We start from the raw sequence: 24,364 nt of genomic DNA on the forward strand, positions 1-24,364 counted from the left end.
TCACGTAAAAATATTAATTTAAGTAACGACACTTAGCGATAGTCACAATTGTTATGCCCGATTAGTTTGGTGTTTGACATGAAAGTTTTAATCCGTTATTCCTTAATTCACCCTGCAATTCTGTTCTTTCCTATTTTTCTACTCAATCGTGCAAGATGAAAAAATGAAAAACGAACCAAACTGTTTGACAGATCACGCTGACAATGTGTTGGTTTTACGCGAGCTCTCGCACTAGAGGTCTTTGTACGCAGATGTCATCGTTTTGATCAAGATGGATATATTCTTTGCGCATGGAACTTTCAAATCTATAATTTAACTCCCAGAAACAGAAATGGCAAGGAAATCGCAATGATAAAAATATCTTTATTTTACAGCAACGTGAAGAAACAATACAATAAACATTCTTGCTATTTCTGTACCAACAAATGATCGGAAAATCATCAACGGAATAGTAGATACAAAATTTGAAAAAAATTGCAAGTTTTACCGATCTATAATAAACAATTATTTTTACCAGACCTAATTTGTAATAAAGCTAATAAGCAATGGTTAACTGATTTTGTTTGTTTTTTCATTCATTTTAAATTAATTGATTTATTATTTTATCCTTATCCGTTAATTATGTTATTCTTATTAAAATAATGTGATGACTTACGGAATGAACGTTAAGATATAATTGTGGTATAATAAACCATAATGCAAAATATATTCTAAATGTCCTTTCCATATTTGGGCGGCTCAACAACCGAATGCATCAGCTTGCGACACAAACGCACGAAGGTTTCAAGTCTAAATCTCGATTAAGCCCCCGTACACAAGACTGACTATCATGTTTACATTAAAACTCAGCAAGACCTCAACAAGACAGGCCTTTGACCGTGCAACGATCGTTGAGCCATATAAGGAAAAGACCTTTTCATTTGCATGTTACTTTAAAAAAATAATGAGCACTTTACTTCAATAATTTGGATTAACATATAAGTATCCAATTGCACAGAATGAAACTGCAATGATAGTTTCAAAATTAGTATCATTCTTATCTGTTGTGTTAGACCTCTTAATTTTTTTCAAAGACATCAGATGCAAAGCGTTCTTCTCATGATTTCATTGCTTTAGGGAACAAGATGCAGTATTTTAGAACAAACTGATATTTACAATAATTTTTTAATGGACATGTCCAAGAACATGTAAATAAAGTAGACATTCTCCCTCTTCTCTTTTGCCAGAGTTTAATCACGCTTTGATGCAAGAACTTCCTCTCTCTGAGCCTTCCTGTGCTACTACTAAAAATCCACAACATTGGTTCAATCTACAAACATTATTTGTCATAGCAATTTATTAGGTATCAAAATTTATTGGATAGTTCTCACCGAGGCAGCCCGGGATATGGCTCTCAGCGGCTGTTAGGAGGAAATGCCTTTCAGCTCACAAATTATTATTCAAATCTAAATACGGCCGTCCTTAAATAAATAACAAAATTTATTGGAGTCAACTCAAATAACTGCGCTGGGAAAAATATCGCTAGAAATCATTTTTATTTATTTATTATTTCTGTATCTGAATCGTAAATCATTATACCTACAGAGCCCACAAATTTCTCATATAAGTCACCTGAGGGTCGTATTCTAGACGATAATATACAGTTTGAAATTGTTTTAGCAACACAAGTGTTTGGATAAGGAATCTGATTCACAATTATTTACAGATCGCATCTAATATTAGAGTAAATATCTACTCCTTAACTATCAACCAAATAGATATAACATGTTGGTCCAAAACATGCAAGATCAACATGGAAACAGTTGTGTAACTGTGTTTCAAACAAATCTAATGAAATACAATCAGGTTTCCGTATTAAACGCAAACTCGTTGATTTCTAGCAAACAACGCCCGTACTCTTCTAGTATCATTCGCTCTGAAGTACGCATGCTGCAGCCGCGTTTTAGACACTCATCAGCTTGCGCAACCATGCATTGAACTGTTGCTTCTATCACATCTAGTGTCATAAAGTTGTGAGGTTGTTTAGTTAAGGGCAATTCAGAGAAATCAGTTTCATGATATACGGAACGCCGTTTCAGCCCAGCGAACTCTGAGCTAGATGGTTTCATTTCTGCAGATGTTCCAATGTTGCTGCTTACAGTATGTGTGTTGTTTCGGTACATTGGTCCTTCCTCCCCCAACTTTTTGGATGTGTCATGCGATGGGAAATAATCATATTCCATTGTAAACTGATCAGTGTTGCGGCAACCTGTGGACGTAAAATCAATAACAGTTTGAGGACCATTGGTTTGGTTTTGTGATTAAACGAAACAAGTTGGACACACAGCTAACTTACCAACACATTTGCAATTGCTCGAACAAGCAATTTTTCCCTCATAGCATTCGCAATAGTTTTTCAAACAGCCAGATCGTTTGCAATTACAACCTTTGGTATGCAATCGTGTTCCATCATCCGTAGTTCCGATTGATCCAATTTTTGGCCTGAAACAATATAAAAACACATTAAAAACTGTTGTTTTATTGAATGCTGCAATTATAGTTCTATGTTTGAACAAAAAAACATTCATACTTAAAAGCATTTGGATTACGCTCCAATGTTGAACGGATAGCTTTTTGTCGCTCATTTGTATGATCGAAGGTGTTGTAACAATCTTTACAGTTACAATTGTAGCAAAATTCTCCATTTGCAAAACAATCACAGTAAAGTTTCAAGCATTGAGACTTTGTACAATTACAAGGTCTCTTTTTGTAGGCTTCTTCTGGAAACCCATAACCAGTGTTGTTGGACATTTTCAAAGAATCTACAGAAACATCTTGGTTCTTTATGTCACTGCCAACTGAGATACTCTCTTTGTTCACTACTAGATTACATTTCTGGGGTGTTTGATGATCTTTTTTGCGCGCGTCAATATTGGTTCCTTTAGTACAACCAATGTCAGTTGAGGACAATTGAGATGCATGAACAATCGATTTGATATCTTCTTTTTTTAGTATAATGCGAGTTGTTCCAGAGTTGGTCGGTTGTTCCTGCAATTGCACGTTTTCTGTGTTTAAAATTATTTTTCGGCTAGCAGGCACGATCGTAGGTTTTCCAACATTAGATATTGATGGCATTGCTGCAGTAACATTTCCAGAACCATTACGTACAATATATGTCTTATTGTTTTGAACAACTAACTTAGAAGCAGTAGCGCTGGAAGCTCCGGTCGGAGCAGTAGTTACAGCAACGGATACCGGGGAATTGGGAACTTTATTGGCTGTTTGCACTACAATTTTCTGAACGTTTGCGCCAACCGATGTTGGTCGTTGATTCATAACACGCACATACTGCAATCCCTTGACACCAGGGACGGAAACCGCATGTAATGACGAATTACTGGCTGCAATTATTTTTTTGGCAGGTGTATGTGAAGCGTTAGGTTTGATGACAACTTTGGAAATTTCATTTCCAGCAATGTTGGAGCTATTTTTTATTATTTTTGAAGCCGTTCCTATCGAGACGCCTTGGACAACAGTATTGGGCTTTGTCACACGCAGAACTGTAGAATTAGATGAAATAGGTGATTGCGATACCATTTTGATGGCACCACTAGGTATAGTTTTCATAGTTATTGTTTTCGCAACGGTCATTTGTTTCAGAGAGTTTCCAGAAGATGTTGGTATATTTTGAGCTGGAAGTTGCATCATGCGGGGAGTTGAATTGAGTGTCACTTTAGATGGAGCGTGCTGGATTGCACTGGAGTTGGTGACGGAAATCAATTTCTTTACCGTAGTGGGTTTGTTAGATACGTTCATGATCATTGTACCATCAGAATTTAGCAGTCGATATGAAGTTGTAGTCATTGTTGGAGAAACAACGGTTTGAGAAGAATTCAACAATTTCATCGTTGTTGCGGCAGATACACTAGTTTGTGGAACCATGATTAGTTTCTGACCAGTGCGCTCCGTCGAAGTATGACTGATTTTATTCCCTTCAGAAAATTTTGGAGATATTGCCAGCTTAGTATTTCGGGATAATACGACCCTGTCTGTCGTAGCGTTTCCATCTGTGTAATACTCCTCCTGAGTAAAAAGTTTAATCAAATGCTGTGATATTTAATACAGTTACTCGCATTCTGCAAAACGAAAACACTAACCTCCTCTGCGGATTCCTCTGGATGGTTGGATTCTTCTACCAAATCTTCTAAATCGATATCCATATTTAGTGGTTCAACCTGGTCTTGGTCATCTTCCTCCGCCGTGTATTCGACTAAATCTTCCGAGTCGTTGCATGATTCGTGATCTAATTCTCTCAAGTCATCCATTTCCAAAATTTATCTGAATTCTATGAACAAGAAAAACGAATAACACATATTTAATAAAAAAAAATTGTTAATCAAATCTGTTATTTTTCATTTGCGACATCGTATCTGAAATAATGCAAATTTCTGACATTCCACTTGAAATTCCTATAATAGAAAATATGTTTTAAATTATATATGAAAAAAAAAGGAATGTTTTGTTTTCATTCACTCCAGAATGAAATTCAGTGTTTATAATGATTAACAAATCCCTCAAAATATATTATACATTGTCAAGCATTTTTTAATCCATCATTTCATTACATTAAGTTTCAAACAAAGAAAACATCGACAAGTTCCATATTGATTTATTTGAATTCAAATTCAAAATAAAGACAAACTGCACATTTTCAGTGGTGAGAAAACATTCGATGAAGTAACGCAACGGAGGGACAGCAGTGGCTCATAATTTTGACCGCATCTTTTTATCAACGACACAGCAGAGGCATACAGTATAAAAACTTACCAGTAAAATAAATATCACTGCAAAGTTACATGAGCGAAATCTTTAGGACCTACACACTCGTCAGTTTTCGATTAAAACCAACTTTGTTGATGGTTTGTTTTAGATTGGATTTTTACACCACTTAGTTATGTAGTCAATAGGAATTATATCCTCATGAAATTTGTAAAAAACGAACAATTGTCGAAAGTCTACAAAGTTTACAAGTTTATAGAGTTCGATTGATCCCAAACTTTATCTATCCACCTGAATCAACATGAATAGAATTTTTGATGCAAACTACACTTTCGGTTTAATTCATCAGCTTTTGACCGTACATGCTATCCAAAACGACGCGTATTTATTTATGACAGAGCATTATTCAGAAACTATATTCAAAATTGCACCCAGTTGCTAATCGAACAAAACACATCAGCCTAATGTGATACAATCGTTTTTTAGTTAGCATTTGTCGAAAGAAATTTCAAACTCAAATTTATAATTCTCCGTTTTACTTCGTTTCGTTCTTTTTGACTCTTTATCTTCTACTTCTTTTTTCATGTTAGAATAAGCCACGGTATGGCCAATAACCATAATTTGACGGCCTATTTGCCATTTTTGGTTTATAATATACAACGCAAGGGTTCACTTATTAGTAAAAGATACATTCTCCGATCAATTTTGTCACAGAAACGCAAACGATAATTAGAATTAAATTAAACGTTTTATTTGAATGAATGTAACTCGTCTGTCGAAATGATATTTTATAGACGCGATTGTAGTTATTTTCTTTGTTTTATAATCAATTTTTTCCATATCTACAACAAGAAGTGGTATTATATTGGGTACTCAAATTAAGCAGAACATCAGCTACATTCAATGCTGCACGATTTCTTAAATCAATTTCCTTAGCTTGATAAAATAAAGCTCAGACTATTTTTTCAGTTGTCTATTTCATAATCCAGCATTCAGTACGATCACAAGATTTTTAATATTATTATAGGGAGCGAGCAATGAAAACTTTGCTGCTCCGCGGTACACAAGACATGAAAAAAAGGATTTTTATAAACTAAACTAACACATTAGCTGCTGAAGCAATATGTGTTTCCGTTACAAGTAGAAAAGTAAGTTTGTAGTGTGTAGTGGGTTCCGGTGAATTATATTCGTCGTCACTTTTGCTGGTACCATCCACATGTTAACAAGAAAACAAGAAGTAGTAGTAGTATTTATATTTTAAAATTGATTTGTTCATATAAATATGAAGATACACTAACCTTAACATCATAGTTTATTTGTTTAGAAGTTGAAAGTAGATGATTTCAAAAGTTTTGGTTATTGCGGCGGGCATTGTGAGATCCATTCAAATTGTGAGAAATTCAAATTTAAATAAAATAGTTTTTTTGGCAAATAAATGACTTTTTCAATAATTGTCACCTTGTTGAAGTACGCTATTTAATTTTCGGGTCGATGTTGTTTTTGCAATTATTTTTTCCTGTTATCACTGATTATTTATTATCTCTTACTTGCTCTCTCTTTCTTAAATATATATTACTGCATCCATTCTATTTTCCACTTCCTTTCCATCCTTCCATAGCTTCCATTATTCAGATTTTCGATTTGCATTAACCCATTCAAGCACTGTTCATTTTCTTTATCATCTTCCCAGCTGTATTTCATTGCTTGCCTTGCAACAATTTCATATCCACATATAAATTTTCTATCAATTCCATTCCCCCTCGTAGATTCGAACTTTACTTTTTCAATATCAATCCGTTCTTGACAAATATTTTATATATAATTTGGGTCTTTCTCTATTGCTATGCAAAATTTTAAACACATAATGATTAAATGGTTATAAATTATAATGGTTAAACATATCATGGAATATCAGTTAACAGTATCAGAGTTATTTCCTTTCCTAACTTGGATTCAAATCTCGACGGAGCCTCCCCTCGTATGAAGGACTGACTATCCAGCTACGTTAAAATTCTAAATCATAGAAAGCATTAGCTTAGCCTAGCAAGGCGGGCCTTAATCGTACACCGGTTTTTGCCATTTAAGAAGAAGAAGAACTTGGGTAATTATTAAGAGCTTAATTTTTGCCTTGCAAAATGGTGCTAGCCTGCAAACGGTACAGAGATATCACTCTACATTAGCTTGCATTGGTCGATTGCATATATGGCGTTGAATTCAATACAAAATGAAGGTAAACGGACATCTTATAAAATAGGAATATTCTTGAATTTCGTTTCCATCTGTAATAAACTTGCATCGTTTACATGTGATACTTTATTGAGGCGAACAAATGCAACGTAACGAATTCACAATCAAATTGGTGTATGAATTCGTAATGCGCTAGAACGTTTATTATCTGCTTATTTTTTATTCACTGCCACAAGCCGATAGTAGCTTATACTTTCGCTATTAGGTGCTGTTGGAGCGAAAAAAGTAGTGCTGCGGAATAAAAAATAATAAATCTAAATCTAGCTTCCAACAGTGGAGCTTTTAAAATCTTTTTTCAAAAGCCTCCTATTTACTCCTTAACTGAAAATTATAATAAGAAATGAATTTATCTTACGGAAAACCATTTGTAATAAATTGTTTATTAATAAAATACTGACTTAAACATAATAGTGATCATCAATAAGCTAAAATACCATGTAAAAATGTGATAACACATACGTTCAACGAAATATGCTATCGCATGTTGGATGTTAATTCATCTAATGCCTAAACAGAGTTAAGTACAATGCATTCAAAAGTTTCATTTTATAATTAACTATACAACCTTTTGCTTTATTCGTCGGTTTAGAGCTGCTTGGCTCCAAAAAACCAGTTGCTCGTTAGGAACGCGACCGTTTTGGGTGCATTTAATTTTTGCACTAAAATTCCTGCATTCCGTTTTGCACTAAAATTCGAAGAGTCTTTGCAGCAGTCGCTTTCTTATACGCATTGAACAGCAACAGAAGAGTAGAGTAGAAGATTATAGAATTTTACTATTTATGTACTTTGTTCCTTAGTAAGGTTCATAAAATGTTACACCCAGTGAATTCGTGCCAATGGTCTCACCAGACCGATTTGCAACGAACCTGCCGAATATTTGATTTTTCAAAGGAAGGCTTTCATACCAAATGAGAAAAAAATTAACCAAAATTCGAAGATAGTCATCAAAACTGCAAAATAACTTCGATTTGGCTTTAACGTGGTACATAGATATAAAAATACTCAAAATAAAGAGTGGTGAATTGAAAAAAATCGTTTAAAACTAGAAATGTTGTTCGATAATTCTGAAGTTAAGTAACATATTCGTTACCGTCCTTAACAATCGTTTTCGAGTCCAAGTAAACATTTGTCAGCTACATATGACGCGGTTCAACCGTAAGTAAACATTTAACGTCTAAGTAAATTGTAGATGCCTATCTGAACATTGCTCAAAAGCCACTAAACATTGTAAAAACGCAAAGGTTTCTTTGACACCTTCAGAATTATACGATTACATGATAGAGTTTTTATTTCGTATGTTGCTTGTTGTTTGTTGAAAATAGACAAAATTTAATTCAGACACATTCTACGTAAAAAATTTTAGAGTCTCAGAAATCGTAGCAACGCTTTTGCCTTTTTCGTTTGCCAGCACAATACGTTTTCGATCTTCGTTGGAGGTCGTTTTACGTTTTTGTGGAATGGTTTATCTTGCCAGGATATCCGCACTGGTGCATGGTGCTCCATTGCCCAATTTGATCTGTGATCCATTTTGAAGTTAATGAATAGGACCTACGTGGGAGCCTGGTGCTCTCAGGATTTTTGGAAGATCTGTAATAGAGCTATAAGATTTGGTTGGTGGTGGATATTTCTCCAATAAATCCAGCTTGAGAGCTTTCACAGAAATCTGTGGCAGTAGGTGCAAGTCCGCAATAGAAAATTCGGAACAGAATCTTGTAGGCGGGATTTAAGACTATGACACTCAGTTGTTGACACAGTCCATTCTGTCGTCTATTTTGTACAATGGGTTTATGATACCCAGCTTCTCCTCATCTTGCATTTCCTCCAGTTGCGAAATCCTCACACGCAGCCGATGCATGATAGCGTTAAGCCTCGCTGGGCACATATTGAACAGTTTGAATGGTTCTAATGACTTCACCCAGGAATGGCGGGGCCACCACGTTATCGTCATGTTGACTATCGCAATGGTGCTCTCTACTACTCTCTGCTCTATTTACTCTGTCGATCACGATCGATTGCGATCGTGGGAATAAAACTGCTCCGTGTTGCATTCAACATCCTATACAACATGCGAGTTACCTACAAATGGGATAAGTGCTGCATCAGTTGCTCGCCCAACTCTTCAAAGAGTCGCTTTTTGGTTGGAAGAGTCGTGTTTGCTGCCTTCTTAGTCGTATACAGTTCTCAACCTTCTTCGGAGTCTCACGCTGAAGCATGCGAACACGCGCTGCGTTTTCTTTTGATATGGCACGCTTGGGCTCATTATCAAACCATTCTCTAGTTACGGGGTTCTCGACCGACAGTTCGCTCAGTTGTGCTGTTAATAGCTTGTCTCACCACACGCCAGTAGCCGCTTAGGGACACCAAATCGGTAATATTGTCTTCGGGCAGCGCATCCCCTGGTATAGCCTTGAAGTCTTTTGCCTCTTTGGTTTGCTTCAGTCGATCAGTTTTAAGTCTTTGGATGACGGGCCATCTTCGTAGCTTGTTAGCATTGGTGAGTTTCTGGCGTAGCTTTAACGTAACCAGGAAATGATCTGAGTAGACGTTTACTCCTCTGTAGGTCCATACGTCGATGATATCCAGGAAGTGCCTTCCATCAACGACAACAAGGTCAATCTGTGAATATGTCTACTGTAGTTCGTAGAGCCTGATAGTTCCAGTACTCATATACGCCTCTGAGACACGGACCTTGTCCAAAGCTGACAAAACGCTCTTAGCGGCGTTCGAGAGGAAGATGCTCAGAAGGATGTTTAGCCCCGTATGTGTGGAAGGACAATGGAGGAGCCGATACAATGACCAGCTCTACGAACTGTACGATAGCCTCACTGTCGTGCAGTGAATTAGACTCGCCAGGCTCCGGTGGGCTGACCACGTCATCAGAATGGCACCGGACGATCCAGCCCATAAAGTTCTTTTAGGCTGCTCACATGGACAGAAGCGGCGTGGTAGGCCCAAACTGAGATGGAGTGATGGCGTGGATGCGTCCGCCAAACAGGCCGGGATAAGGAGTTCTGAAGAACGCATGCTGGAAGAAGGTACTTCGGATGAGGATATGCTTGTAGGAGATCGACAGATTCATGGTCCGAGTTTCCAGTCGTGTGTCCGTTTCCGTTGCGTTCATCGTTGGGTCTTTTCGTTGTCCGATATTGGTTTCTTTTCTTTGCTTTATTACAAAGGTTGGCTTGAAAGGCCTCTGCTTTTGCTACCTTTCTCGTCGATGAGTAAACGCGTTCAAGCTGTTTAGCGTTCCATTGTAAGCCAGGACAGGAGGGTCGCCTGAATATCCTTCTACTACACAACCGTCTACAGTGCCGCGATAATACTAGGCAGTTTGATTTTAGAGTACTTGCAGCGAATGCAAGAAAAAACCAGAACGCAAGCGCAGAAGAGAACATTTTAAATGCTCTATGTTTAATGCGGTTTGTGTTACGAACCCTCTTTTTCATTCGCGCTTATTCTTAGATATACGTTTACTTCATTCGTCATAAATTTCCTTATAAATTTATATAGGTATCTTAATTACCATAGGTAAAATTGCATTTTGGATACACGATTTGTTAGACCAAAAAAACTAGTGTATCTGCAGACTCACTTTAAGTCATCCTAATTGTACTTGACTATCATGCACAAACCAAAAATGCAGAAAAAAGAATAAGGTGAAAGTGATTTCCAAATGACAAAAGAATAGACCTAAATTGAAAACCAATATTTTTCATATTTCATATTAAAAAAAACTATAGAATAACTAAAGAATTAGACTAAAAATGTTAAACGATGTTAAATATCATCCTTAACCGCATGCGCAAACTATCGCCTACCGGATCACGACGTTAATATGCAGGTTTACTTGTGATACGTTTTCTGCGATAGCGCCTCAGAGAAGATAGTGTGCTCTTAACTCTATATTCGTTGGGCCCAGCACCTGCAATGGATGTCGAAGCAAAATGTGGTTTTTGTGGAGTGCAATCAAAGCTTAAATGTGCAGGGTGTCAGACGGTTTATTATTGCAGTCCCGATCACCAAAAAAAACATTGGAGAGTTAAGCATAAAAATGAATGTGCTAAGCCGTACGAGGTATGCAAAGTAATTCGAACGAAATGAGCTTTTTTAGGTGTTTTACATGAGTTTCGTGAAATATAACTCATAGGTGCTCTTAGAGATTTTGCAAAGATTGCTAATAAGTTTGTCGTTTAGCTGTATTATTATTGGGCACCAGCTCGATTGCTTCTTCTAAAATTCGACTTTTTGTTCTCTTGTTTTTATGCGTGTTGTAAAACGAAGTTTAAAAATAGAAATAGACACTTAACCATGATGAATTCCGTGAGCAGGTTTATAGTTTGGCGTTATTGTAGGGAAAGCAAAAAATATGTAGTGGCAAAAATCAATATGTTGGTTCAATATGGACTTACAAAACTAAATCTGGTTGATACATTTGAGTTGGTTATTGTTTTTCTTACACTCGAGGTTCTCATAAAAATAACCATTTTTGTAGAAATTTTCGTTTACGTAACAATCATGTAGATTAAGTATTTGCCAGTTAGAGTGGTGTAAATTACTTGCTTTCAAGAATCTTGGAAATTTAGTAATACTCCAATAGATTTGATGATTTACAAATTTCAGCTTATTTTTTTTTGCAACAAAACTATTTTAGTTGACAAAAAACGATGAAATTGGACGATTCTTTATGGTAACAAAACCAATCAAGAAGGGTGCTGTTCTTTTTACTGAGAATCCGCTTGTAATTGGTCCCAAATGGAATCTGGACGAATATGAGCAGCGATCAACTGTAGTACCATGCGTCGGATGCTTTGCGGACTGTTATCTAGGACAATTTTATTGCCAATATTGCCGTTGGCCTGCGTGCAAATCTAACTGTCCTGGACTGGTAAACGCTGATTTACATGGTTTCGAATGCGCCATTTTACGTTTCGGTCATCCTCCGAAGGCCGGAGAAAATCCAGATGCTTTCTTAGATTACTATCGGTTCGATGCATTGTTGGTACTGAAATGTTTGGCAATACAAATTCGCAGCCATGGTCTTTTCGAAAAGATGCTTAACCTCGAAAACCAATACGATGCTCGAAGGAACACTCGTTATTACAAAGAAGCGGACGAGCGAATCGTGTCGTATCTATTACAAAATTTTCTCGAGCCACTGCAGAAACTAGAACAAAAGAAAGGTGAACGTGTTCTCAGGGTGTGCGATAGGAAAACGCTTCACGTCATTCTCGGAATACTGGAAGTAAATGCTATGGTCATTCCCTTATCTAACGGAAGGGAAATTTGTGGCCTATATCCCACCAGCTGCATGCTAGAGCACTGTTGCATTCCAAACGCGTTTTATACATTTGACTGCTCCAAGGGAATGAAATTAACTTTCAAAGCTGGACGAGATATTGAAAAAGGTAATGTATTCCCCACTGATCAATAATTATTGCGTTCACATGAACGATAATCAAATAAATTCTTTTTTTTAGGAGAACATCTAACAACTACTTACACTCACTCGCTATGGGGAACGCAACTGCGCAGAGATCATTTGCAAACAAACAAATGTTTCGCCTGCAAGTGTAAACGATGTGCCGATCCTACCGAGCTAGGCACATATTTAAGTGCGTTACGTTGTGTGGCAATGGAGAATGAAATGCCATGTGGAGGTTTCCAACTACCAATCGATCCACTGAGCAATGATAGTGATTGGAAGTGCAATCGATGCCCGGTGCAGATAACGCAAGACCAAGTATCTTTTCTAATGTCAAAGATTGGCGAACAAGTAGACGAAGTAATGCAAAGCAAATCATCCGTGAGAAAATTTGAGGAGCTCATACATAAGCTTCAAAACTTTCTTCACCCGAACCACTTCCATCTTTTGACTCTCACGCATTCACTCATCCAAATGTACGGCCATTTTCCCGGATTTCGTTGGAATGAACTTTCCAATAATTTGCTGGATGAAAAACTAGAAATGTGTCGCAGAATGTTATCAATTATTGAAATATTGGACCCCGATTCTTTTCGGTTGACACTATACACTGGTGTGATTCTCTTAGAACAACAGGCCACGTTAATAGAATTCAACAGACGCATATTACAACAAGCAGCTAAAAGCGCCGATATAACGGCAAAAATAGAATCAAACAAAAGCGAAGCTTTGCGTTGTCTTGTTCGTGCTAAAAACCTATTGCTCTACGAAATGGGCACGCAACAGGGTAAAAAATTAATGACACAAATAGAGAGTGCTTTGGAAAACATGGATGTAGTTTGATTTAGCGTTTATTTCTTGCTTTTTCGCTGCCATTAGAAAATTTTAAATTTTGTACCACGGACAAATCACGATACTAAACCACCATTAAAAAAACTGGAATCCTGAATGTATTGAAAATGTCCTTTCTTGTCTTTCATGGCTCGGTAAACGATGATTTCTTCCACATATTCATTGCACGGTAATGTCAATGACAATATTCTTTGTGCATCGCTGCATTTCCGTACTAGATGAAAAAAGGATTTAATGCACGAGAAAAAATGGTAAATAACTTTGCATAGATAATTATTTTATTTTCCAACAGCATATTAATGATAGATAATTGAAATTGAGGGCATTCATGAGAAAATAGTTTATTAACACTTATGGAATCGACAAATTTGGCGATTGATTATTTATTAATGATAATGTTCAATAGAGTAATAGTATCGCTGATCAAGTTAAGAATGGAAAAGCTTAAATACACACGTACGCACTCCAGACAAGAAATCAAAATACCGTCAATGTACCGTCCGTAATTATTATAATGCTTTTAAGCGTCCAGAAATAAATTTTAGAGTATTTACAGAAATTCATCCGGTTCACGAGGAGCATCTAGATCTCGGTAGTGAATTACTGGCCGATAATCAGGTCCACCCAATCTAGAAAGCAATAAAAAAATCAACGTTAGACGCTACTTCAAAAATTGTTTCAGCACAGGGCTCGGCATACTTTTTTATCGCAATGTGTTCAAACGTACTAAAATGTCGCATATTGTTATAAACTAAAAAAACCACCATACTTGTTGGTTATAAGAATCCAATGGAGGTTAAGAAAATTAGTTTGTTGTTTTATGATATTTTCGTTGAAGGCTAAGGAGCTAGGTGATTTTACCCAAAGAAGCAAACACTAGAAAACATTGCTTACTCGTTGCGATAAATAAAAAATAAATTTTTAATGCCAGAATTAAGTTGCGAACATTTTTTTATTCAGATGCTTTATTTATTGCCTCTCGTGAGTGGTACTACAATACCTAAAAGAAACTATCATTGAAATTAGGCATATCCAAGTCACTGTAGGCAATAATCGGTCGTCGAGCGTTCGCCGCTGGGTCTCTAAAAAGCCGCATGTTTAATATTGAACATAACAGGTGTCCCAAAATTGTTCAAGGTCGTCGGTAGTAGTACGATTAGCGATGCATTCGCCACATTTCATAATTTATTAGGCAAGCCATACGGCGGAAAAGAAAAAAGAAAAGAAAGCACAATACGCACAATCAGTTATGAAGCTCACAAACTTATACCAAACAACTGTTGTTAACAAGTAACGTAATAAAAGACAACTTGTATAATGCTCTCCATTTTTTGTTGAAATATAGTCATTCATTTCTAAGCAAGATTATAATATAGCCAGAGTATACATGTGTACCACTTTTTTTCTCGCTTAGTAATTTCTAATATGTCGAGAATGTTTTTCCTCGTTTTATTCAGTGAGCATCGGTTTATTAAACCGCAACAAAAAATGTGATGACACAATGAAAAAAAATCACATATGAGAATTATACAAATCAAAGTTATGGTTTTACCTTCCTCCGCGTCCAAATGCTGCTCTACCTCGAGCACTAGGAGCCATCATGGGGCCTGCTGCATATGCTGCATACATTGGCGCATAAGTGTGGGCCACCCCAAACTGTTGGCTTCGAAAGCTAAAATAAAATGTACATTATATGCACCGTTTTATGTGTTTTTATTGTGTATATTATTTAAAGTTTAAACATACCTTTGTCCTGCACCGCTAACATTTGCAGCTGATACCGTGCTTTCCGATCCCGGTTTCTTTGTATTTCCTGGGTGTTCAGGTAATTGAGGTCGCTTAGAGTCCTTGAGATAGTTATTAAAGTACTCTACTTCTTTCCGTACTTCATCTACTTTTTCAGCATGTTTGTTAAAAATGTGTTTGCGAACAAAATCTGGTCCCTTGAATTTTTTGCCAGACAATGGACATAACCACTTATCTTTTGCTAGTTCTTGTGTGTTTGCAGTTATAAATTTTTCCACTTCAGCTTCAGCGTCCTTTGCACCCAGCTTCTTCATTTCCGCTTCGTCTAGATCCACCATTCTTGTAAGAAACGACACCATTTTGCCTTCGAACGTGCGAATATATTCTTGGATTTCATTGTTCATCACTTTGCTTTGTGAAGGCGGTCCACGAGCATGAATGATTCCACATCGGTTGGGCATCTCATCCTCGTATGGATACTCACAGTGGTTATAGAAATCCACCGAATGGACAATGCGCAGGTACAGTATGAGCCTGTCAAGCACTTCTATTAACTGAGGATCTCGTTCAATCATTTCGCCTTCCACCCCTTTCTTGTTTTCTTCTGACAAACCCAACAACTCCTCTTCCTCGGCTGATGCTTCCTCAATCAAATAATCGGTAATGTTTTGCAAGACCGGATTCCTTGATTGCAAACCGAAAGTTTCTTCCGGCTGTCCACCACTTCCATTTTTATCTAAACTTTCTGCGTCGTAATGGTCTTTTGATATTTTCCATAATCCCCATTTGTCGTCCAGATTGTGAGCAATTTTGGCACCAAGTTTAATGTCACTGCGAACAACAGTTTTGTGACATGTAATTCCATTGATTGGGCGAACTCGCCGGCTTAGATCTTTGTTCACGATTGCACCAAGTTCGCAATCCCGTAATCGTATATTATTTAAATTCCAGCAAATTTCTTTGATGTTAACTTCACGCTTAAAAGTGACCCAACCTCGTCGGAACCATCGCCTTTCGAGCAATGGATCTGCAATAGCTACACGGAGGAACCCGTTATATCGGCGGCACATAGCTTCTACCTCAGCTTTTGTAATAGAAGGAGCTAGATTTCGAAGAAAAATGGAGCTAGTACGATGTAGCGCACGAGGGCCTATGTCTGGAGTTGAATCTTTAACTAAATCAATAGATTCCGGATTAGATTGATTTGCTGTTGTATTTTGCGATTCTTTTTCTTCTGTACTTGTCATTACGGCATCACTTAATTGGCCATCATTTAAAGCTTCCTCAGAATCAGATTGTCTTTTAACTTTGTCTGGTTTACTACTGCTATTTTCATCCATGGCTACATCTTCTTCATGGAAATCTTCCTTACATTCGTTGGGTTTTTGTTCCGAATCTAATTTATCCTTCGGACTAACCGAACTAGAAGCGTTATCTTGTGCAGGGCTTTTTGGACCTAAAATATTTTCTTCATCTTCTTTATCTTGCTTGTTTGAAGTTTCATTTTTATCTTCTTCTGAATCACTTGATGATGACGAACTGGAAGACGACGAACTTGACGCGGAATCTGACCGACTCCGCTTGTTTCTGTTAATTTCATTTTCATTGTTTTGTTGTAATTCATTACTGTTATCTTCTTCTACCTCTTTTTCGACCGATTTAATTTCATTCAATTCATTTTTTTCTTGTTTCATATCTTCTTCAGTGTAACGTTCATCATTGATATTCATTATTTTACCATTTCTAGATGCATTCATGCTCTCTATCTGGCTGTTTTCTTTATGCATATTATCGTCTTGATTAGAAGAATCTGTTTCTTTATTGATGCCGAGTTCTTGGGGCGAAGCTACTCCTAAAGTATCTGTTTTTGTTTCATCTTTAGTTTTATCGATTGACTGCACAACTGGCAAGCGAGCCATTGGTTCAACACTCGAAGGTTTTTCATCAAGTGCTTTCAAATCTTGTTCAGTACCTCCCTCTAGCTTTATGACAACCGTGTCTAATAGACGAAGCAATGCATCGCTGTTGGAAGCATCAACGAACACTTTACTGATGTCCTTTGAATTCAACAATTCCAAAAATATTTCACACCGTCGCTAAAAAAAAATTTATTGTCAGTTACTTACTTGATTAAAACGTTGTTAATTACCTTTAGAAAACATAGTTGCTCTTCCTTTCTTTTCTGCGACTCTTCTGGATGGTACTTGATTTTAAACCTATTATAAGAAAAATAAAATAAAATAACAATATTCATTGCAAAACAGATATTACAAGTAAATGATTTGATTGTTTCAACAGGAACAGCTGAAGAAACCAAATGAATTCTATGCTACGGCCCTTGATAAAAAGGTATATTTAAATGAACATTTTGACACTCGAACATATTCGTACATGTCGAACAAGTCAACACAAAAATCAGCATTATAAGCAATTCATTCTTGAGTTAATAACCAAATATTAACATCGAATTCAAAATGTTTCTAAAATCATCTTTTGAGGAACTTCACCTTTTCAATTTCTTGAAACAATTTAATATCAGTACTTGTTCTATTTAAATCGGAAAATAAGGTTTATTGTTCATTTTAATTTTTGTCGGCATGGATCTTGATTCAATAAAGGCAATCTTTAATACATGTTACAGAAACAATAGTGTTAACGTGTACTTGTTGGCATGTACTAAACACCAACACACTGAACAAATAGGCATATACTTTATGTTACACTTTGTAATGTATATATTATAAAATAGCTGCCTTTCTAAAATATATATTTTTGTGGCAGACGAGAAAAAAGCTTACTAGAGAATTGTTTAAACTATATCGATTATCACCTCCTCTGTTGTACAGGTTTGCAGTAGTCCGTGCTGTGGACAACTATCATAGTCACTTTTTGTACACATAATGTTAAAATAGTAAATACCTCTTTTATTCGAGTTTTGTTTGCATTATTCATTTGTGTGCCGTAACCCACGGAGCAGTAGAACGGATGAGTAGAACAATAAATTGCGTATTGTGTGGATTTTTTACATTACGCACAGACAAGCAAGACAATCTCATCGCTGTGTTTTTGTTCTTTGTCGTGCATTATATAAAATATCGCGGAGAAGTTATGATACAAAACAAACACGGGCATTGCTCGCCTGTGCATTTTAGATGCATTTTCTAACTCCTAACGAATGCCATACTTGACGAGTTTAAATTATTCGCGACGGCGGAACTATCGGAACCTAAGCGCTACTCAATTAATTTTGTCGAACATTCGCACTAGCGTTATTGGTTGAAAGATGGAAAATAGATTAAGTTGTCTGAAACATTGTACATTGCGGGTCATCCACCGTATAGCTTCTGGTAGCTCAATATGGATTTCATAATGATGACAAAATCACGCTATTGAGAAATCTCTGTTAGTTGATATTGTCATTTTCATCAAATACCCGAGCAAAAACTATCCACTGGAAGGCGAATGCATACACTTTTGGAGAATAATGTTTAGAGCTGTTAAGGAAAAAATGTAATTAGAATAAATAATGCATGTTAAATTTATTATATATTGGTATATAATAAATTCATTGTAAAATGAACAACTTTCAATATGATTTGTTGAAAAATTTAAAATTGGCTGGTAATTTGCAACTTTAGTTTGATTCCCATCACATTATAATTTGGGTCAATAGAAATTTTAAGCATATTTTTCGTACCATTCTTCATCTTTGTGTGCCACAAAGAATTCATTCATTTGCTGTCGTCGAAAATCAAGCTTGTATTCGTTATATTTAGTGATTGCATCGGAATCCGAGATAGAATCGTCCTGCGTCGCAAGAAACTGTTTCAAAGTCATCATACATGGCTGAGTTTGCAAATCACCAGTGGCCACTGATTCTCTATTGTAGAAGAAAATAAAAGAAAACACCAATTTCAACATATTTATGTACAATATAAGAGATTACAAATATTAAATTAAAAAAGAACCTACATTACATTTATCAGATCGTGATCCGCTTATATTATCTATTATGCTACTTATTATTTTAATTTTTCACTTAAATATAAATCATTACCTTGAATGCGTAACTGATTGATGACCGTAAGCACTAGCTCCAGGATGCATGCCAAAGTGATCATGTGTGTATCCATACATACCATAGCCGTCATGTCCTGGAAAATCAAAAAATAAACTTCAATGCCTAATGTGATAATAAATACTGGAGCCTAGTTGTTATGCCTAGCATTAATTTGCTATCTTACATTATATTATTTCCGAAACGGGCTGGCGTTTTTGCGCATCACACCGATTTAATTTAAAAATAGCGTTAATAGAATTTAAATAAAGGTTCTAGAAGTTTTAAGGTTTGGTAGGTTCAATGACTACAGACTAAAAACATTCACCATTCCAGCTTCATCTACTTGAACAATGACTGTTGGACTATGAAGTCAGTCATTACAAGTAACATCATTATTTACGACTTAACTAGCCTTTTAACGTGTCACAGAACAACTCAATAATTGTTCATTGATTTTACGAACCGGATTACTGTTAAGAGCCTCTCAACAAGCACATAAGCTAATGACTGAACTAATAATCTACAAGGGGTCAGTTAACTGAAAATCTAATCAATAAATTAAGAAAAAATCATTGGAATCGAAAATCAGAACAGACCTAATATAATTGAAAATAATCTAACGAAATTTCTTGTAAAACTATGCATAATAATTCATAGGATTCCATATATACTGTAGCAAATGTCTAATTATCGCTTCCTTATTTTTTCCAATTTAATACATCCGAATCATTCATACCTGTAAATCTATGCCGACCTTCGTCACCCCATGGTTCGCCACGCATACGTTTAACTGGTGCTTCTCGAGCTGGAGAATATCCACGATCTCTTGGCGGAGGCCTGTAGTCGCGGTAATCTTGCCGTGGTCTTGCTCTGCAGGAAAATATGCATATCACGATTATAATAAGTTTTATTGTTTTATTTTACATAACTTAAAATTTACCGATCAGGCCAATCATCTCTGGCTCTTGAACGATCCGGTCGGTCAGCACCGCGTCCATAACTTTCGCCACCACCACCTCCAGCACTTCGTTCACCACGGAATTTATCACGTCTTTTGCGATCGTATTCATCATCGGAATCGCCCATGTCGTTTATTTTTCACAAATCTAAATACACTTTACAAAAACAGATTGAAACGAATACAGGAAATGAGCGCATGATATTTTGAAAAAAAATTGCAAACATAGCACATAACCTCAAAATCAATAATTTGTGAAATCTGAATGATAGTTATTCCAAGATTTGTTTTCCTAGCTATGCGTACGTACATTTAAAAAGCTTATTCGAAAAACAATTCAATCAGGAAGCAATACAATCGGGAAGCAATTCCTGGTTTCGATTTCACTTGTAGGCTTTTTAAGTGCAACCAACTTAAAAGTGTGTCAACCAGATGCTGTCACAGGCTTCGGCTTGCTTTGTACAGAGATAACTATTCAAATTGATAGTAGATCACACAATACTGCAGCTTATTCAATTATGTGTATTTCTGTTTGCCGGTGCAAAGCTAGCAATGCAGAAAATTAGCTTAAAAGCAATTTTTTATTCTAAAGCAAAAAGGTCGAATCGATGCGCCCGGCGTCACTTTGGCTCTGTGCTTTTTTGACAGCTCTTGACTCATACCCAGTGTAAAATGAGACAGAACTGTCAACAAAACATCCAATTTATAATGCAATTTTCAAAGCAAAATTTATTCTGATTTCAAAAATTATTCATCCAGCAGATGTATAATTGAACAATTTTAATAGACAATATATGTTTTTGTATGAACCACGTAAATCAGCACAAAATGTTAAAAAGACTTAATTAAACAATATAATTAAACTATAGTCTTAAAAAGATTTAAAACATTTGTTGCAAAAAAGATATAATAATCATTCCAATATTTTCATTTGAAGAACATATATATAAAAAAAAACCAACAGGTTTACCACACCAACATATACAAATACAGGACTACGTGTGCGGGAACCGCGACAACAATCGACAGTGCGATACTAAGTTTTTTTTACTAAGTTTTTACAACAAGTTTGGCAACCCTAGGCTCAGTACTTCGAATAAATACTGAACGATATGTTGAACGAGCAACCAGAAGCTTGGTGGTTGAACGAGCAACCAACTAGCATTGATGAAACTCTAAAAGCCAAATGTTAACTAAAGAATAATAAAGCAATACTGATAAAAATAGAGTTATAATACGAAGAAATTTTTCAATTTGTTCTGATGTATAGGACAGCAAACCAATGTCTTCGGAATGAAATTTAAGCATCATCTTTCCAAAATACAAGGGTGGAGATAAGCTACAGTGTAGTTGCTACAAGGGTATTACGGTGATGTAGACCGTCTGTAAGACTTTTAGCTTTAGTTCTTCAAGTAAGACTTGTTCCTTGCGAAGAATGGATACTATTAGAGAGGATCCTGAAACAAAGGTCTACCGCTGACTTGATTTTTATTTTACGGCAGATCTTAAAGCATGTGATAGAGTCACAGCTTTAATTGTACTATATCTTCATTTTTTAAGAGCCCGTACTCACATACGCCTCTGAGACTTCAACTTTGTCCAAATCTGACGAAACTATTTTCAGTTGTGCTCTAGATAATGATGCTTAGAAGCATATTTTGGGCCAGTTTGTGAAAAAAGACCGCAAAGGAGCCGCTATACGAACGAGCTATACGAATTGTACGTTATTGTACGAGTTACGAATTATAACTCGTGAAGCGAAGCTAGGACGCTGGGCTCCGGTGGACTGGCCATGTCATTAGAATGGCACCAGACGACTAACATCGACAGGCGTAGTATAGTGCAATCAGACGGTGCTTGATGGATTTTTTAGAGCAGACCAAGAAAACTCGGCATTGAGTTATTTTCTCAATGTAAATTCATCGGTTTTCAGTAATTTTCAAAATGTAAAATTGTCTACTTTTAAAACTTTTGCTTTTGAAACTTTTTGTTTTACTTAATATCAAAGATTTAAAAGCTAAATTCAATTACATAAAAAAAAATTGACTGCGAAAAAGGCTACACAGTATGCTTAAAAGCCCTTTAACCCCCTTGTTTTAAAAATCTGCTAAATTTTACCATATCCACGGAGAAGGTCATACTGCTGGAAGAGAATCGGCTACGAACAAACCTGTCATGAGTATATTTTTATAATATGGCATCTGATGGATCGGCATCTCATGGAATGCAAAATAATTCAATCAATACATCACCAGAAGGTAGTATTTAGCCACACATTCTATTATCATGTAATAATTTGAATGCATCCAATTAATTGAATTGTACACGATAATGTTTTTTTTACCGTGATTGCAATCCACAATACACGATGTGCTTTGTAATGATCACGATTATGATTAATGCATTTCAAGTATCTTTGTAAGGGCACTGGAATAAGCTTTGCAACTCATATTCCTCGGAAAACATGTTCGTGGATTAAAATTTAAATTTGTTGTTCTGATCTATAGTGTACGTAGCAAATGAAATCAAAAGTATGTTACTATATGAAAGTATACTGATTCTAAAGCACTGATACTGATTATAAATTTAGTCATAAAAATTACGATTGCTAGTATATAAACCCTTAAATGGGAACCTAAAGTCTATAAATAGATCTATCAAACCGTTGAATCAAATCATTTTAAGTAATGCTATTCCTGATCTAAAGTACATCTGATAACTAACTTCAACCCGACTGGTTTTTGTGATACAACATAAAGATGAGCTCTTTATAAAATAAGAACGCAAAACGAAAACAAAAAACAAAACCCCCACCGGAGCAAGAAAAACTGAACGCCACTCTTCTGTGACGGTGCAGTGCGATCGCGTATGAAAGAGCTAAAGCTAATGAAGCTCGCTAACCGAGAAGTAGCGAATCTTGTTTATATTGTGTAACCATCTTGATCGTGTTCGTTAGTTAAAGCTTGCGATCCGTTTTGATCAGATCAGCTCGTACAACAATAGTCTCGAGAACGGAAATTGTTCAACCGTGCTATATTAGGTGTCGTTTGATAAGTGTTTTTACATAAAATTGCGTTTAAAACAAGTAGAAAGTTACACCGGCATTGTTATTCTATTCGTTCTAAAAATGTGCGCGTTGCTGTCGAGCTATCGAATATTCATCCTATGGGTTGTGATGCTGCAACTGTTCCAAACATCTAGTGGTCAGCAGTATACCGGAGTCAAATGTAAAGTTTCGTTTAGTATTATATATACGAAGTTTAATTTGCCCAACATTTTTTCGTAAACATAAAAATCTATCAATATATCTAGCTATGAAGCAATGAGGAAAATTTTGCAATAGAATCTCTTGTGTTACAAATGTTAAGTCAATTCTTTTGATTTTGATTATGAACACACAATCATTTGTTTCATCTAATATACTGGGAAGGATAAATCGGCTGTCTTGATTTAAGCTAAGTAAAACTTGTATGGTGTCACACTGTATCCATCTTGATCTTGAATAGCAACGAAGCGGATCTCCAAGGTCATGATACCTCCCACTTCATGAAATATTGTTACTGGTTTTACAATCGGTTTCAAAATGCAACTCATTAGATAGACAACTGGAAAATCCACGAAACATTTCGTTTCGCGATCATGTATTTGAATATAATTTATATTTTGTCTGTTTTTCGCTTACGTTTTAAATGATATGAGTTCGTATTATTAGAGTAGTGATGATACTGCAAGAAACCCTCCGCTTGGAAACGTATTTAGCCCTAACCATTCAGTTATGTATTAGGTACCGCAATATTTCGATAGTGCCATGCTGCAGACAAGGACAACAACTTTAACTGTGAACCGGTTAGTTTGGAAGTCATGACTTCTACACCCATGTGTCTGGAAATATCCCAAGCTTTAAAAAACGGGTAGTAATCGTTTGAGAAGAAGACAGGAATTGGCACATGGAAAGGCCGCTGAATCAGCCCAATACAGTCCCATCATTAAGGCCGGTATTCACCTGTGATTTTATATTATTACGACTGATGGCCATATCGTCAATAATACCTGAGAGTACGGTAACGGATCGTTTCTTACCTTAAGGAATTGATACAATAACAAGATAAAGTTGTACTTGAGCAATATTTCACATAAATATTGATTGGAATACTAATCAACTAAGTCACTTTATGAAATGAACTATGTTGCCGGACAACTTCCTACTTATGCATTGGCCGGTTTTTCACTCCACATGACAGTTTTTCATTTTGTGTATAATAAGTCTTTAACTTCCCTGTAAGTTATAACGCATAGTTTAACAATGCTTAGCCACATCCGC

The 24,364-nt window shown here is 36.1% G+C and overlaps 4 protein-coding genes across 4 annotated transcripts in view; 2 read left to right on the forward strand and 2 right to left on the reverse strand.

Annotated features, from left to right (window-relative positions):
• Window positions 1–1,570: 1,570 nt before the first annotated feature.
• Window positions 1,571–4,304, reverse strand: LOC128731637 (protein lin-54 homolog). Its single transcript, XM_053824769.1, has 4 exons — window positions 4,131–4,304; window positions 2,570–4,062; window positions 2,336–2,481; window positions 1,571–2,248 (listed from the first exon to the last, which is right to left on the reverse strand). Exons 1-4 carry the CDS (start codon window positions 4,302–4,304, stop codon window positions 1,842–1,844), a joined length of 2,220 nt encoding a protein of 739 aa, XP_053680744.1. The 3' UTR covers window positions 1,571–1,841.
• A 6,587-nt stretch (window positions 4,305–10,891) lies between these two features.
• Window positions 10,892–13,347, forward strand: LOC128720599 (SET domain-containing protein SmydA-8-like). Its single transcript, XM_053814276.1, has 3 exons — window positions 10,892–11,079; window positions 11,657–12,410; window positions 12,483–13,347. Exons 1-3 carry the CDS (start codon window positions 10,933–10,935, stop codon window positions 13,268–13,270), a joined length of 1,689 nt encoding a protein of 562 aa, XP_053670251.1. The 5' UTR covers window positions 10,892–10,932; the 3' UTR covers window positions 13,271–13,347.
• Window positions 13,348–14,257: 910 nt separating this feature from the next.
• On the reverse strand, window positions 14,258–20,472 carry LOC128720598 (serrate RNA effector molecule homolog). The gene is made up of 9 exons (XM_053814275.1): window positions 20,354–20,472; window positions 20,026–20,200; window positions 19,822–19,955; window positions 19,083–19,179; window positions 18,723–18,905; window positions 17,175–17,241; window positions 15,026–17,121; window positions 14,832–14,951; window positions 14,258–14,361 (listed from the first exon to the last, which is right to left on the reverse strand). Exons 2-9 carry the CDS (start codon window positions 20,169–20,171, stop codon window positions 14,280–14,282), a joined length of 2,925 nt encoding a protein of 974 aa, XP_053670250.1. The 5' UTR covers window positions 20,172–20,200; window positions 20,354–20,472; the 3' UTR covers window positions 14,258–14,279.
• A 2,698-nt stretch (window positions 20,473–23,170) lies between these two features.
• Window positions 23,171–24,364, forward strand: part of LOC128730366 (uncharacterized) — an 11,153-nt gene continuing 9,959 nt past the window's right edge. The window contains exon 1 of the mRNA XM_053823411.1: window positions 23,171–23,270. Coding sequence (XP_053679386.1) covers window positions 23,171–23,270 — 100 coding nt within the window. The remainder of the gene's footprint in view (window positions 23,271–24,364) is intronic.

This window comes from Anopheles nili, chromosome 2, assembly GCF_943737925.1.
Source record: "Anopheles nili chromosome 2, idAnoNiliSN_F5_01, whole genome shotgun sequence".
Taxonomy (NCBI): Eukaryota; Metazoa; Arthropoda; class Insecta; order Diptera; family Culicidae; genus Anopheles; species Anopheles nili.

Coding starts and splice junctions, on each gene's coding strand:
- LOC128720598 (XM_053814275.1), bottom strand. CDS start 20,171: ATGGGCGATTCCGATGATGAATACGATCGCAAAAGACGTGATAAATTC. Junction 17,122..17,174: donor AGCAACTATGTTTTCTAAAG/GTAATTAACAAC, acceptor ATTTTTTTTTAG/CGACGGTGTGAAATATTTTT. Junction 14,952..15,025: donor GTTAGCGGTGCAGGACAAAG/GTATGTTTAAAC, acceptor ATTTTATTTTAG/CTTTCGAAGCCAACAGTTTG.
- LOC128720599 (XM_053814276.1), top strand. CDS start 10,933: ATGGATGTCGAAGCAAAATGTGGTTTTTGTGGAGTGCAATCAAAGCTT. Junction 11,080..11,656: donor AATGTGCTAAGCCGTACGAG/GTATGCAAAGTA, acceptor AAACTATTTTAG/TTGACAAAAAACGATGAAAT. Junction 12,411..12,482: donor TGGACGAGATATTGAAAAAG/GTAATGTATTCC, acceptor TCTTTTTTTTAG/GAGAACATCTAACAACTACT.
- LOC128731637 (XM_053824769.1), bottom strand. CDS start 4,304: ATGGATGACTTGAGAGAATTAGATCACGAATCATGCAACGACTCGGAA. Junction 2,482..2,569: donor CGTAATCCAAATGCTTTTAA/GTATGAATGTTT, acceptor ATATTGTTTCAG/GCCAAAAATTGGATCAATCG. Junction 2,249..2,335: donor GAGCAATTGCAAATGTGTTG/GTAAGTTAGCTG, acceptor TTACGTCCACAG/GTTGCCGCAACACTGATCAG.